This window comes from Anopheles arabiensis, chromosome 3 (genome assembly GCF_016920715.1).
Source record: "Anopheles arabiensis isolate DONGOLA chromosome 3, AaraD3, whole genome shotgun sequence".
NCBI lineage: Eukaryota > Metazoa > Arthropoda > Insecta > Diptera > Culicidae > Anopheles > Anopheles arabiensis.
This window is the reverse complement of record NC_053518.1, coordinates 16,916,199-16,933,009: the sequence shown is the minus strand read 5'-3', so window position 1 is coordinate 16,933,009 and position 16,811 is coordinate 16,916,199. Positions and strand designations below refer to the sequence as shown.

The 16,811-nt window shown below is 40.7% G+C and overlaps 1 protein-coding gene across 6 annotated transcripts; it reads left to right on the top strand.

The window, feature by feature from the left end:
* Positions 1-5,443: 5,443 nt before the first annotated feature.
* On the top strand, positions 5,444-16,284 carry LOC120901419. Of its 6 annotated transcripts, XR_005739295.1 has the most exons (10): positions 5,444-5,723; positions 9,985-10,254; positions 10,457-10,468; positions 12,053-12,131; positions 12,220-12,334; positions 12,416-12,647; positions 12,835-13,199; positions 14,315-14,642; positions 14,706-15,029; positions 15,110-16,284. XR_005739295.1 is itself a non-coding variant. In XM_040309351.1 (9 exons), exons 2-9 carry the CDS (start codon positions 10,144-10,146, stop codon positions 14,928-14,930), a joined length of 1,467 nt encoding a protein of 488 aa, XP_040165285.1. In that variant the 5' UTR covers positions 5,444-5,709; positions 9,985-10,143; the 3' UTR covers positions 14,931-16,284. The 6 variants fall into 6 exon arrangements, 5 of the variants coding, with proteins under 5 accessions (XP_040165285.1, XP_040165288.1, XP_040165284.1 ...); XM_040309351.1 differs by having other exon boundaries at positions 5,444-5,709; positions 14,706-16,284; XM_040309354.1 differs by having other exon boundaries at positions 12,988-13,199; positions 14,706-16,284.
* The last annotated feature ends 527 nt before the right edge of the window (positions 16,285-16,811 follow it).

The window sequence follows — 16,811 nt, the reverse complement described above, 5'->3', positions numbered from 1 at the left end:
TAAACTACAAGCTCCCGTTATAAGCTACCGATAACTTAGCCAAGAATTAGCGTGCAAATAGTCCTACCATTCGAAACCACAGACAGTCGAAAAGTAGCTAATATAGGTTAAAGTTTGGTTCTTGGATTGTAACAACATGTTCTGCTCCTTTTGTTCCGTTTGCTTGCTAGTACAGAGAACCAGAATAAAAGCAAACATGTCAATACAGGGTTTCCCACGATTTATTGGTCAGTTCCCATGATTTATTGGTGCGTTCCCACGATTTTTTGGTCGTATCCTATAGATTTTTGGTTCGTTCCCATATTTTATTGGTATTTTCCAATTGGATATCAATACAATTGGACCAACAAATTCTGGGAAACGACCAAAAAATCGTGGGAACGCACCAAAAAAATATGGGAACCCACCAAAAATTGATGGGAACCAACCAATAAATCGTGGGAAACCCTGTAAGTAGATAAAGTACCGCTCTATTACTTCAACCTTCAGCAATACCCCTTTTCAATTGGTATGTTTTTCTTTGCAAAAGTCCCTATTACTGATACTGCTGAACTGAGCAGCAGCATACTGGTTAGAGATTTAATCGTTAGCGAACACATAAACAAAACCAATAATAATTATACAATAAAAAGAAGAACAAAAAACCAGATAAGATCCTAGCAATAAGACCCCAGCTCTCCTCTACTAGACCTTAAACCGCACCGCATTAGCGGATGTTCGAATAGTGTAGCGAATAGGAATATAATAAATTAAGGGTCCAAACAAAGCAAGAAATAAAAATTGTTGACAACATGAGTTTAAAACTTATATACCATACATAGTTTCAAAAGTTGTAAAACCAAAAACTCTTCAAAAACGGTTCAAAAGAGGTCGACGTCAAAGTGACGTGTGCAATTAGCAAAAGCTCGAGTTTACTATATAGATCAGGCTAGTAGTAGTAGTAGTGGTAATAGTAGTAGTCGATGTTGGGGCCACTCTTTCTTGCTCTCTCTCTCTGTTGCTCTGTCTACAGCGTTTGGTTTTGGAGAAGAGAGAAGGAGAGACAGAGAAATGGCTCAATCCCCATGTGTCCATGAATATGTGTGCGTGTTTTTGGTGTGCGTAGTCGTTAAGTAGTAGCAGCCTTCGATGTTCTTCTTCAAGTTTTGCATAGCCATTCAAAAGAGTGAAAAAGGATGGTTTACGTGTACATATAGCAGCATTTTACCACATACGCAAAGGAATGTTTCTTTTGTGCTTAAAGCAGAACATAGTTTATGTAATGTCAAGAAACATTATTTATACCAATATTCTTTGCATTATAATGCGTTGGATTTCACACATAATAAGTCGAAAATATTCATCAATTTCTAGATCCATTTGAAGCGCGTATACCTGTACAAAGCAAACACGAATTTCTAACAAAAGATGTTCGATAAAAAAATAATGCCGAAAAGAGAACCGTTCTTTTCAAGCGCTAAATCAAAGAAAGGCAACCATGTTAAGAGTATTTTTTCGGAATGATTTTAACAATCAAACGATTTGATGAATGCAGGGCGTTTACGCTGGACGAACCCGTCCGATCAAGGGTGTATCGCCCCCTGTTTTATCATGCGTCAGAACAGAAACAATTCTAAACGAGAGAATTTATCATTAAACGAAACCAAAGAGGAACGCAAGGCAGTGTACTGAGCTTGACGCAAAACGCAGTCGGCACAGAAACAGGGTTAGTAGCTATCGTTCGTGGTTGCCACAGAAAAGCTCACCGTACGGCAAATAAAGTTGCGCCCCACATTGCGTACCGTATTGTACACAAGCCGCATCCACAGTTGCGTCCAAGTCGTAATGCTGTATGCAAGAAAGTCCAAGGAAAACAACCCATCATTCGTCACGATACGATGGCTGAAAGATGGTACATTTATTGTTTGACCATGTAAAAATGTTTGAAAAGTAATTAAATCAACTAACAAATGCACATGTATAATATGAAGCAAAACACTATGACTACTACTACTCCAAAAACAAACAAACAAAACTACGCTTGCGTCACAGCATCAAAATTGCAATTTCAATGATTTGGAAGGGCAGTAGTTAGCTGCCTCTGCGATATCCTCTCCCCCGTACCACTGGGTTCGTGATAGTGTGCAGCCATTGTGTTTGAACAGCAACAAATCACTCTAGCAATAATTGGGATCCTCATCCCTGCGGGATGTGGGTTCTAGACTTTCGTACCGTTTGCCTTTTTAAATTACTGCTCTGTAATATGAGACATCTTGAAACTGCATGTGACGAGCGAACAAGCCAGCAGGCACGCACTCTACTCAACCACCGTAACCGAAACAGTTGTAGAATGTAAGCAAGTGAAACTATCCGATAAAACAAACGACACATAAAACTGCGAAAACTATTATGTTCGCTTCTAACGTAAAACAACAACAATATGTACAAAATAACACACAAGCGCCGGAAAGCGTGCTGGCAAATGTACGCAAAAACGCGCGGCATTACGCATTACCTACATACAAACACACTTCATTGCATGAGTAGTGAAAGTAGCAAGAACATATTGTTCCCCCTTTTCTGCAGCAGAGCATAATGCGCGTGGCGCACATTCGGCCGAGAAGGATGTATTTCTAAACCCCACCGACGGGCGGGCGTATCTAAGCTAACACTGTTACCCATTCTTTCACTGTTATTCACATCTATTCTCCTACTAGGCTATTGATTTGTTTCTCCGTAGTTCGAATTTAACCGGTTTTAAACGATACAATAAACAACCCCTTGTCACTGTTTGCCACTAGCGGGGATGGACCATCTGTTCGTATTCATATCAGCGTCAGTCCAATTCCTTATCGGTCGCTAAAAGTAGCTAAATTCTATGGACTACAGTTCTACTTCAATTCTTCCCCTTCTAAAAGCTCAAATCGGCGGACCACCAATAGCTAAGCGGTGGACAGTATTACTGATGTACATAGCCAAAGCTAGCGAAACTCCCTATATCCAACACAGGTTAAAAATAGAACGCGTTCTGCATAAGCTCTCCATTGAACGAATGCAAATAAAGTAAGAAGTAAAAGCTAATCCAAAAGCAGTAAAGTGACTACAAGCTAATAAGAAGAAGCAACACACGAACAGAAACATGACAACAAACACAAAACATAACAAACCAAATCACTTTAGTATATACATTCTACCTTCGGTTTCTGTTTATGCAAAGCAGGAAGGAGCGTAAGAAAGAAAGTGTAGTTGTGTAAGTGAAGAAAAAAGAAAAAACACGTAAGCAAAACTATACCAAAAAGTAAAAGCGACAAACACAAAATCAAACAAAACGATAAAGAAAACAAAAGAAATCACAACAAATACTCCTAGCAGGAAAGTAGGAAACTGTTAAATATTTACAACAAAAACAAAAACAACAACAACTCCCTCTTTCGTCTCGAGCTAGCCTGAAAACTGTTACATTCTGAAGAAACACTAAACTAAAGCAAAGCCAATAATGTGTAAGTTATTATACATATATCTTGTAAACGCATAAAGTAAGCAATTGCGAGGAGTGCGAGAGCAGCCTGGCCAGCGTTACAGGCAGCAGAGTACATCAAGCAAGTGAGATATAACACTACACACACACACTCACACACAAAGCAGAAGCAGAAACTGGATACTAATTGCGCGAGTTCAATAAAGAAAGATATTTTAAATTCATGACAAATGCAAACCGCTTCTTCCTTTTCCGGTGTGGCGTGGCGTTTGATGGGGCTAATACGGGATACGGGCTACGAATTGTTTTCATTCTGTGGACTACCTTCAGCTCATACTAACATCGCACTGATGCGTTTGATTGTTTGGATCGTTTTGTTTACAGCGACTTGGTAAGTAATTTTAAGAGATAGAACAATTATACACGTTGGTCACGTTATTGCATTTTAGGGAGTTCAATGGACACTTCAATGGCATGGCGTGCTATGGTGTTGGTGGTTGCCGTGGTGCTCCAGACAAAATCTTTCACATAATCTTGCCGGCTGCATTGAAGATTTTAAAGATAATGAATTTTTATAGTGCAATTCTTCATCAAATTCTGAAAGAAAGTCTATTAGTGAAGATATATCGATTAACATATTGTAAGACATTTGATGAAAAATTCGCAAATTTATTCAATCTCATAAACTGAAGAATAAGTGATTTAAAATTATTGATCAATCTTCAAAAAAATACTATCGCTCAAGTTTAGCAAATTGTTTTCAAGGATTAAAATTAAGATTTTTTTAACATTTACCAGTTTTTAAATAAGTACTTGGAACTTCTCAGATACCTATTTGATTTGATATTATTATAAAATATTCTTTTGGTTAGTTTGAAGTCTTGGTGGAAGATTTCTTTATTTTTATTTGTTTGCAGACTAAATATTGGGATTTTTATGTATTGCACTCAAAGATCACCATTCTAAATGTCCGGATTTTTCATTTAAATAAACGTTACAATTTGTGTCGACAAATTATTGTATAATTTAAATGTCTTTTTACACTTGTGTTCTTATTTTAGAAAATGCCAGTGAATACAGCAAACTGAAGTTTTTTTTACAGCACGTTGAAAATGTTTATCTCAACTCTTAAGACTTAAGACAAAGTAGGTATGTTTTACTTTCAAAAATACAACAATTATCTAGTTTTCCCAACTAAATGGAATCAACCTGAACAATATTTGATACATTATACATCCAAGGCCGTATTTTGTTCATTATTAAAGAGGAACGGAATTTGTTAAATAAATACCAAACATCACATTGCCTTTAACAAAATTATTTACGATACAACAAACGAACGCTTGCAACCAAGAAATCTAACTACGAAAAAAACCATACGCAATAGATACCGGTGAGAAGAGACAACGGCCAGCCAGCCGATTGTCACAAACGCTTCATTAGTCATCGGTTACTCAACGGTCCCAAAAGAGTAGAACGCCCTACCGACCCGATCGGCCCCCGCACCACTGACACACACACACACACAATCGCTGACACCACGAGACATGCCATTGCGCGCCAGCTTAGAGATGCGCGAAAATAAACCAACAAGCGAGAGAAGTTGCGCAAAGAGCGCAACCGTATCGTCGGTACCGGTTTGCAGTATACACGATTGCATGTGAGCACAACATCCGGAGAGTGACAGTTCTCGCTTAGTTAAATGTCACCAACGTATTTTTTGCGTTAGAATTGGATTTGAACTAATAGGTTTTGTTGACCGTGTAGAATTAATTGATTGAATGATTTCATTTCGGAGTTCTGGTAGTCGCTTCACACGCACTACTACCAAACCCCCGTCCAAGCACTCTCTTGGTTCAATCCGCGACACCTACATACATCTTGCAGTACCACGGAAGAACCACGTTCTAAGAGCATACACGCCAGAGAGCGAGAGAGCACACGGTGACATCGGATCGAAGCTGGCGGCCACCTTCGACGGCCCGAGATCGGAACGGACCGGCTCAGAAACTCGACACCACTCCGACACGATACACACACATTCTGTTCCGAACTAAAAGAAAAAATAAACCAAACCCCAAATCCGCTACCTCACGACCGTGTACGTGTATGCGTGCGTGTGAGTGTGTGTGTTTACGCGAACGCGCGCCCATCCCTGTCCGATCAGCTTGCTGAGATTGCTGTGCAGTGAAGTGAAGAAAAAACGAATGTGAGAAGGAAAACCCCATGATCCTGTAGGAAAAAGGGTGCATGTGAGTAATGCTAGGTAAGCGTGAAAGTACTTCCCGCTAGTGAGTGACGTGTACAGTTAAAATGGATTATTACGTGATAATTCATTGAATTCGTGTAAAATATTCGAAGAATTTTCCCAGTAAGATCTAACCCGATCTTATAAGAGAAAGTGTGTGACTTGTGACGACAACGCCATGAGCTACCAGGCGCACGCATACCGACACTCCCCGCAATGTTTGCTAATGGCTCTAGAATGCGCACGGGATAGAAGTGAATAATTCCATACCATCATTTACCGTGTTCGCAATCGAGGCCAATCATGAGTGTTCGTCGTACAGTGAGTGACACGATCATCGTGTGTGATATGAATCAAACGCGTGCTGCTGTTGCTGCTACTACTGTCACCACACATATAAATGTGATAAAGTGCATTGGTGTTGTGCTGAATTCTTTCCGGGCGAAACCATCACCGACCTTATCATTCGTATCTAACCAAATAATTAAACACACAAAAGAAGACACCCTGGTGCATCGTGCTGTTCGAAGATGAGATAAAGATTGCAGCGCGAATTCGCGAGGGCGCCTCGTGGTGTGTGTGTGTGTGTGGATCCACTTTATTTAAACGAACCATTTTCTTCCACCTCCTGGTGACGCACCTAGTATCTCAGCAGAAACGAAAACATCTAAGCCAAAACATACATACCAGCCAGCAGTGTACTACGGGCGGCACGGTTAGTCGCTAATAATAAACCCTACACACCGTTGACGCCCGGCACGAACGGTTCGCGGGCGCGCGTGTGTATGCATAGCAGCGCGATCCGCGCACGTACTTGCTCCATCCGCATACTGTCAGGGAGCTGCGTGTACCATAGGGGCAAACGTGTCGGTTTAACCGTCGAAACCGTCTCATTGCGCTGTGGTTTGTTTAGAAGTTTTCCTTTCGTTTCTTTCTTAACTCTGATCTGTGTTTTTCGGGCTGCGTAAATCGATAAAGTCGGTACACGCTGGTACACTGGTTCATCAAAACAGCGGCAGCGTACACGCGCGCGGCTTAAACAGCCCTGCCTCCACTCAGGTCAACCCCTATTGCATTCGTCTCACCCACATGCACACTCACTCACATACACACACACACACACACACACACACTTATTTGTGCGGACAGACTGGCAGCCCCGATCAGCTGCTGGCAAAATGCGGTGATGTCATCCGGTTGAGCTGGTGTTCGTTGCGGACGCCTCTGGTGCACACGACCAGATCTCTGCGAGATCTTGCGCCGTTCTTGAAGGCGTTCGGAGCAAACGGACGCGCGCGCGAGAGCATGTGGATGCGTTGAAAAGTGGATTTAATTAAGATCAACGCTTCTCATCACCCCTGCACAGTGCTTGTCAGTGGTTTTTGTGGTCTCGGTTCGGTACTACGAGAGTTTGAAGATTCGAAACGAAACAACAGTGATCTAAAGCGTGTTTTTACTCTTTATTGAAGCAGTTGCATCGTTGCACGATCCAGCCATATCTGTGTGTCGTTTTCACTGCACTCTCTGTGTGCTAGGGATGTAAGCTAGTGAGTTTCCATTTCGAAAGGTTGTAAAGCTGGGTACGAGTAAACAAACCCGCCTCGGAAGTGATCTCCGGGGAAACGTGGTTGTGGAAATGCATCTCGATTCCACCCGGTGCATCAAAGGGAAGATGAAGATGAAGGTTTTGTTATGACAGCTCCAGATGCAACTCCAGACGATGGATTAGCCTGGTTTAAGAAGATTGAAAGCGATTAGATTGCCAGGTGCGAGAGATAAATAACGTTTAGCGTGGAGGTTAATTGAGTTGTGAACGAATCAGAAACTTGAAGTACAATCAACAGTGAAGTAAATTCCTTTCGATTTATTTCCAATAATGATGAGATTATTTTCGTGCAAATGGAATCAGTTACTAGTTCAGTGCATATGGATTTTATGACACCTTTTGGCTAATATTCTACGCTCCACTGGATTGTTCTTCAGGCTTTTAAATTTATGATGGCAATTTCATAGCAATTTTAGCCTTTTGGTCGCAGTTAATAGTAAAATTTATTCCGGCAATAAACAAAATTTCTAAATAATTGGAAATGATCCTTAGACTGGACATTTATTAACTTGCCTAGACCTCTTTTTTATTAACGTGTTTGTTAGATCCTACATTTTAGATTACTACTCAGACACTCAACTGATCTTAACATGTGTTGGAGTGCAATGTTTAACACACGATCCTGAAGAGCAACGTTATGACGTTATTGTGATGACACACAACAATTCTTCAGTGGATTTACGCTAGTTATTTCTGGTAAATCGTTCGGTTCAACCGGTCCAGTTGTTGACATGAGAGATCTGAAATTACGGTTCAGGGACATATGAAAGCAGTTTATAAGGGAATATTCTCCTCATTGTCCACACAGAACCCACTCTTAGTTCACTGGTGTTCCTTAAAATACCATTGAAAATGTTTCATCGTTCCTTACACAAATTAACTTTTTGCAAATTGTGCTAAAGGTTTCCAAAATTTGCTTAATTCGTATACGCTTAACAGTCGAATTATTTCCAGTTAATCAAGGCTTGTTAGATAGAATTGGTTAATGATAATAGAATTATGTAGTTGGGTTTTATTGTTTAAGGTCTAAACATACAATAATATCCCTTTTAAATTGATGTTACTGCTAACTTTTAGTTCCTCTCCCCGTCTAGCATCAAGCTTTTCCCCGTCGAAATCCTCCTGGCATTATCAATGACTAGGGTCTTCTTTAGTGTCTTTTTTTTGTTAAAAATATTTTCTACAAAGTGGACTTATCGGAAAACCTTTTCTTTGTCCAGTTGTTGACATAAGTTCCTCGTCTTTTTTGTATTGTTCGCAGTGAGACTGATGCTTATATTGCACATGCATTTTAAATTAATGCATTATCAATTTGTTTTGTTCCAATTAGAAAAAATAATATGCTTCGTTTAAAATCATAAAATTATTTAAAATTTATATTGGTGCTAACTTATTGAACTGATATAGTGAAGAAGTAACTGCAGAAGTAGCTTTAAACCTCTTCATTCAGAGATATTTAAGCATTCACGCCTAATCGTCAAAGCGCACGCTAGCCTATGCAACACCATCCCACGCCAGTATGCAAATAAATCAAACAATGATATCGCATCTATCGCAACCCACCAGATGAGGGTTTGCGACCTTTTTTCTGCGACTCGATCGCCTTGAATTTATTCAACATAACTTTCCTAACACCTACGAGCAGGTGAAAATGTTTACCAAACAGCTACCGATCACCCAGCCCAAGCTGTACGCCAAATTACGTACGAATCGACCTTCAACACCCGCTTCCCGTTTGCAGCGCGTCACCCTCAATGTACATGATGCACTTGCATTTAATAACGCAACGGGTGCGAATTCAAACATCAACATCTGCCCACTCCCAAATGACAGACGGTGGGTTTTTTTTTCGGAGGGTCACAAACATTCAAGTTCACAGGTTTGAGGGAGAGAGGGAAATAAAGAGATAGAGACGAGAGCAATCATAGACTTGTTACCTTAAATTCGCACCTCACCCACATCCAACACACACACACACACACACACACACACACACACACACGTACGAAACTCGTTCTCTTGCGCATGAACGCATACCAGCGTAAACGTTAGACGCATCTCGCGATGTACTACGCCTATGGCTATTCCGTTGCACCTCGTCACAGCTACAGGAAGAAATCAGAAGAAATGTAAACGTACGCCGGAGGCCCAGGCGCAATGTGCGAGAAGTGGTAGAGAATATTTTTGAATAATATTTATTTCTGTTTCCGGACGGCGAGCAACGTCGATGACGTAACGTGGTGCGATCGCGTGCAATAGAGCGTAGCGCAGGGTGTGGGTGCGCGCGCGCTCAACCACACTGTTACCTAGACACAGTCGCCACGACCGGAAAGCACAGAAACTGTTTGATTTCGTCCGTATGTAAATCGTCTCCATTGCTTTGGTGTGCTTCACCCATAAGAGCATAGCATGACCGTGCGGCTTGTACTAAGCATGAATAATAAACAGGCAGATGGGTGAGGAATTTGCTTACGAATTGTCTACCCTGCACACCATTCAACCGCTGAAGATGTTTAGATAAAGATCGATTGCTTAGTTAAGCGGTGTAAACGGGAAAATTTTACGATGCATTTTTTTGTTGTTCGACGAAATGATATGAATTTCTGGTTAATTTTAGTCCTAAACAATTGTTATTAAAACCAAGAATATAATTATAATATGACATTATTATAGCAAGTGCAACGATATAATGTGCCTTCCATCTGTTTAAATGCGCCACATTGGAATCAGTGAAGCAAAACAGTGCTGAAGAACACTAAAAGAAACGCACCAAGAGAAGCACCGATTTCTTCGAGCAACGCTACCTCTGCCGTCAATCCGCACCGTACAGAAATGGCCGAACAGAACGAAAATGCAGCGACGAAAAAGAGCGTCAAAATTCAGGACTACATTTCGCCGGGCATTTCGCGAGAACGAAGCTTCATACGCACATCGAACCAGCAGGTAAGAGGAAATGGGATACATGATAGTTTTAACCCCTCTTGTTGCTAATTAGCAAACCTGTTGCTAAACCTCCGCCCTATGCGCATTTCAAACTATCTGTTCAACGTGTTAACTTTTCTTCTACCTTCCTTTCCATAATCGGTAAACGTGCTGCAATGTTTGGCAAAAAAAAAACAAATCAACCCCAAAATTGGCTGTCTAGCAATTTTTTGAGGTAAACGCAAATTATTAATACAGTTTGATTTATTTTTCGTACGGCTTGGCTAGATTTATCTTTGGTGTGCTTTTGTTAACTCATTTTCGATTGTGTTTATGAATGTAAATCACTTCGTTACATTCCAGAGGCTCACAATCATTATTCACCAACTAATTTTTCAATTTGCATGTAATTTTTTATTTAAAACCACATTTAGAACCATATAGAACGTTCTTTTTATGTTAAATATTAATGACAATTTTAAATATTTGAGTAAAGAACCTCAACTGGCAAAGAACTATGGAAAATGCTTCGTGATGCCTCTTATTTAAGTTAATTTTTTCCAAAAAGTGTGTAATGTGCGTTAATGCATTGCTTTGTATTATCAATTATTAACAATTTGTTGGATTTTGTTTTCTAGAATATCGTTTTATTATTTTATTAAAAACATAAGTCAATCTATTTAATGTTTCGCTGTATTTATCATCAGATAGTTTGTGTCCACTTTAAATTCTCTTTGGTAACGTTAACCCCCGAGATACGACTCTATTTGGGACCGAACAAATGTCCCAAAGCTAGGCGTAAGTCGAAAAAGTCGAATGTCAAATATCTGTTAATATAATGTTTATAACCAAAGTTGAAGAATCGAAATCTATAATATCGTGTATTTTATTTAAAGTAATGTTCGATAATGTATTAATTTTACTGCAAAAGTCTATTACATGATATAAATATTCAAGATTGGTTAGTTGGGGAATCTTTATAAATGTGTATGTAATGGTTATCAGTAAGAAACAAATACAAAATTACATGAATTTCATCTAAATGACAGTTTTTAACTGTCAAAATCAAAATCGTCGTAACTCGAAGGGATCGTTTCTCGAGGATCGTCTGTATAACAATTTGAACAGCTCCTAATCACTAAATTATTTGTAATACTTCAATATTTTATGATGACTGAATTGATGAACGTATAGTAGATCATACAGATACAGACCCCTTATTCAACTTTCTGAATAAAAATATTGGCTTTGAAGCAAATATTGATGTTGTAAAGGAACTATTTAAAACAACGTGGCACCAATCGGTTATTAGCGATTAGCGAAGAATTGGTAAAATAATGGTAACATGAAGAAGCGATGCTAAAAGAGAAAATACAATCTCTAATCATCTTCTGAGTTTTTGCCTTTCTGTAAAGAAAAAAATATTCATTGGAACTCAAATACATGAGTTTAACAAACCTGTCGAAGAAGCAAAACGCAAACAGCAAACAGCAATTTAGCATTTACGCATTTACTCCCAAGGTTTGCCCGAATTTTGAGACGCTTAGCTTGCAGCTCAAATCCCGTCCTGCACCAATACTTAACACTGCAACTCACACGTACATTTCCATGGCACGCTTATTAGTAACCAATGAATAAGGTCATATATCTCATGCTAATTATAACGATCTTAAATCACCTTCTAATCCTATAAATCTCTGAATTAACTTAAAACAACAACTTTAAAACTTACTTACTGTCAGCAACGTTTGTTTGGATTGTCAGTGAAATAGCACAGTATACAGTAAACTCAAAAATGTACTCCATACACATTTCGCAGATGAATAATAGCAACAAGCGGCGCAGTTTGGCATTCACCCAAAGTCAGGCCCATCAGCACGCCCAACAGCAACTGCGCGGTAAGTTTCGGTATACATGCGAAAAGTCAGGGTTTCAGCAAACATATTACCCTCTTTTGCTTTTCTTTCGTGCCCTTTCCCTGGCCAGAGGGCCGCCTGGATGGATTGGGGGCCATGAACAACAAGCTGAACGTGCACGCGCAGGAATTTCAAATGAATAATTTACCCCTAAACGATCATCGGTTTCCACTGCAAAGCTCAAGGTAAGGGTGGTGCCAGTTATCGTCGAAAATGTTTTCCACCTTTGCTCACCCTGTTCATTCACTCGCGCCCTTTCAATGCAGATCTCTCAACATCTACAGCAGCTCCCTGCAGCACTCGAAGTCCAGCGTCACGATGCCGTTGGGCAGCATGCCCGGCCGGCATCACGCACTGCAGCTGGGCAGTATCGGTAGTCCCGTCCCGAGGGGATCACTTATGATGCCCGCCCATGCGCCGCTCCATCACGTCGGGGTGCAGCTGCAACCGTCCCACATGCCGCTGGTAAATTCACCCTCTAGCAGCAACATACTGCACGTAAGTCCGCCGGGTGGAAGGTACGACGGGACGCATCCTTCCGGCCCCCGGGGAGCCAACGCTCGCATTAGCTATCATTATTACCTGTGCCATCGCTTACTGTAAACGTATCCGTGTCTGGTGTCCTCTGCCTCGTTTCATGCACCGTCGCACCGTACCGTTACCCATCCCATCCCATCTGCGACAGTCCAGCGGACCACGCGTCAAGTTCGCGCCGGAACCGATGCTTCACGCACACGCACACAGCAGCAACACGCCTCATGCCGCCAACAGCAACAACGGTGCCGTTGGTGGTGGTGCCAACAATAACAACACACAACTGAATCTGGCCCCTTTGCAGCGCTCGAAGTCACTCTCGTCGGCAGACACGCTAACGCGCGGGTTGGCCAGTCTTGGGCTGGGCATCGGGTCGGAAGCGAACGATATCGGTATGTTCTCGCCGGAAGTGCAGACCGCCATTACCAAGGCCATCGAGGATCCGAACCAGCTGAATGCACGCTGCCTGATGGACCTGGCGGCACAGTTGCTGCATCGTGCCGTTGAAGGGCGCCGGTAAGTCTATTGATGGGTTACGGACAAACGACGTGAATACAATTACAACATACGAAGTCATAAGGGAAGAAGCGGATTAGTACATTAGTGAGCGTATTACGCGATGAAATAAGTATGCTTACTATAATCTTTACTATTTCTATTCTTTTTTTAGGATGGACCTTTCAAGCTTTTACGTGTTTTGGATGGTTCTTTAATTTAATTTGGGAATCTTTGTTACGTTTGAATGAATATTTTTTATCTTACAGTCTCAATACACAGAAATTGACAAATTAGGAAGATCTAGTACGGGATTTGCAAGGACTCCATGTAAAGAATAAATCATTCTTAGGATAAATCAAACTTGAAAAACGTATTTCTAAAAATTCAAACATATTCTTGATCTTTGAAGGTTGATGTATACATTTTGAAATCTAACTAATCAATACGTTTCCAATGGTTCACAAGTTTTCGAAATCTTTTGAATATTACCAATGAAGTATATCTACTGTTCTTTAACACTCCATGCTACATGAATCATGGGGAGCTATGTAGGGCTTTTAAATAATTTAAAGATAACTAATAGGTTCCATTTTGCTCTTGACTCTTGTAGAGTTTAAGTTATCAGAAAGTATGGCAATTACAAGTATTCACGAATGTTTCGTAATCATCAGTTTTATTTATAGGTGCGTAGTTTTATGCTTTTCGCAATAAATTGTTTCCTGAATCCTGAATACTTCCAGAGTTTCAGTTCTTTTCGTTCTGAAATACTTGATTTTTTTGATTCTGTAAGGATCATTCATCGTCTAATCTGAAAATCGGATTTATTGCTTATTCTGGAGAATTTCTTTTGTATGTTCTTATTCTTCTGAATTGGTATGACAATCTTTGGGGATTCAAGTCTACTCTAGTCACTAATAGTCATGCCCATGTGTTTGGTTTTCTTATAGTAGAAATATCGGTCAGTTGAAGCTTGACCTATGCGGGACCTAAACCTACACCGAACATGTTATTAGGCTGTACAATTTGAGCACTCTGTCACGAGAATGACCATTAATCATATACAATGAAACCATTCTTGGAGAAATGAATCACTATAGGACTATTGGTAATAATATCCTCTTTTATGCTTTTAGCTACTCCCTACCGATATCGCGTCTCTGCATTTCGATCATCGCGAAAGAGAAAAAGGAAACATTTCTGGAGGCACTGCTCAACACCTGCCGCCAGTGGTACCAGGAGCGGGACAAGGTACTGGGAGCGATGCAAAACTCAAAGAACCCATCCCGGCCCCGGTTCACCTCGTTCATGGCGTTCCTCACCGAGATGTTCTGCCAGCTGAAGCGGCGTCAGCTGCAGCTCCGTACCGAGTGTGACGGTGTACCACCGCCACTGGTACTGCTTACCGTGCTCGGCAAGTGCTGTGAGGATTGCGTTCAGCCTCCGGTTCGATCACTCTCGGAGGTAATGCTAGAGATCAAGAAGGAACTTCAGTGTATTTAATTTAACATTGCACTTTATCCCTAGATCGAATGTTTGTTCTTCGTGCTGACCTGCATTGGGCGCGATCTGGAAACTCATCTGCCCCAGCAGCTCGAGTCACTGCTGGCCGGGGTACGCGATGCGTTCCTGAACTCGGCCGCTTCTGCACCGGCCATCCGGCGCACACTGTTGCAACTGATCGAGCTGCAGGCCTCCCATTGGCAGCTACCCGGAAACACGGTTCTGTATTACTATCCCTCTTCCAAGTAGCAACCACCAACCAACACCATACCATACCACGGCCAAAACAGAAGCCACTACGGTTCGCGAGAGGATCGACCGACAACTGACGACCCAATGGCCCAACGGGTAAACGGGCTGATATATACACTTCTTCTTTTTTTGTGTTCATTTTGATTCTTTTTTTTAATTTATTGATGGACTGCAAGTCTGGTAGCGCCACCTCACGGGGTGTAGGGCACGGCCGCTCGCCGTCGCCGAACGAACAATACGAATCGAACGGAACCAAGCATCGATGGTACATTTCATTTGGAAACGGACGCTAAACAGGCACCACCGTGTGCCGTGTGCATGCGATCACTTTATTCGAAAACGTTCGAGCGAAAGATGGACAGAGAAGAAAAACAAAACCTAACGAAGCGATCAGACTACATTCCATCAAAGCTGGTGAAAAAGTCACTGTAAAAGGAGTTCAAGTCATGCTGATTTAACTAGATACACGCAAAAAAATGAAGAAAAAAATGAAATTTTTAACGCTAGCGACAAAAAAAAACGCTAAACGACGATCAGGGACGATCCCTTTTATAAGTTTAATACTATTGCAAGCTTGTTTTGCTAAATTTCATAAACTTTCCTTTGCTGTTTCTCTCATTTAATCATCATCACCTTACTCTGTAACCTTTGAGATTCTTTCTTTCTATTGCTTTCTGCACACGAAATGATTCTGTAATCAGCAACATTACGAAACGATTGGTTATAAAATGCTATTTTTATTAAGGTACCCTTTCATACAAGAAGGAGTTGTGGTTTAGTGTGAAAGGAATTTTGATTTTGCAATCGCTGCATATATCCATCATCCGTGCCATTTGCCGCTTCTGTTCTGTGGTCACACACACAAAAAAAAAACACTCACATCTAACTCATTGCCATAGTTGGAAGCGTTTATGCAAGCCACACTTAAGGAAAGGCTCGAAAAGCAATGCGAATCATTAACGCAGGGAGTGCGCAAAACAAAAGCAATGGCACAAGCATAGATCCTAGTCACTAACGGTGGCAGTGAGGTGTATAGGTAGGTTGCGCACCTTTTACGCATAACTCCTGCACTGCTATTCGTACAAGCTACCATCATCACCAGTAGCTCACAACCAGCGCAGTGGAAAGTGATTATTTATTCAAGCAAAATGTTTCAATGAGAAGTCTGTTTTTTTTTTTTCATTTAATTTTTTCGATACGATTCAGTTATTCTTACCGCACTTAATCGTTAGCAAGATTGTAAGTTTGTTTTATATACGTGAAAAGTTGTCAGTCAACCGATAGTTTATTACCAGTTGTATCAACCAAAACAAAATAAATGAGAAATATATCCATCTGCAACCAAAAAAAACGCTAAAAAATCGTGTGTTTCATTGTTAAGCGTACAGTAAAACATTAAATATCTATCACAATTAATATCCAACATCCATTTACTTAATGTACTCTGATATACACGGTATACATTAAAAATAAACTTGTAAATCGCTTTATCACATAACAATGCAACTCAAAGCAAGTGTAAACTGTATTACTGAGTTTGAGCGTTGCAATTAACGTTGCAATTTTGTGTTTACTTTATACTGCAATTGAAAGGCAATTGAAATACCTGAGAAAATATTATCTTAAGCTATCGAAAAAAAGCTCCACAAAATCGTACATTAATTAGTGCCACAGATCCGGATTAGCTTACACACACACATCATTAAAGCCACTTCTTCAAACACAAACGCTTTACTCTACGCGGTTAATGAGCTAAAACGTGTAGGAAACAGGAACAATGTATACCGGTTTTTCTCTCTCTCTCTCTTTCCACATTTTAATGGCACCGAGGAAATTGATGGTTAAATTGAGGCACCCAACGGGCCCCCCGGTACCAGG

Coding starts and splice junctions, on each gene's coding strand:
- LOC120901419 (XM_040309351.1), top strand. CDS start 10,144: ATGGCCGAACAGAACGAAAATGCAGCGACGAAAAAGAGCGTCAAAATT. Junction 12,335..12,415: donor TTTCCACTGCAAAGCTCAAG/GTAAGGGTGGTG, acceptor CTTTCAATGCAG/ATCTCTCAACATCTACAGCA. Junction 13,200..14,314: donor CGTGCCGTTGAAGGGCGCCG/GTAAGTCTATTG, acceptor TTATGCTTTTAG/CTACTCCCTACCGATATCGC.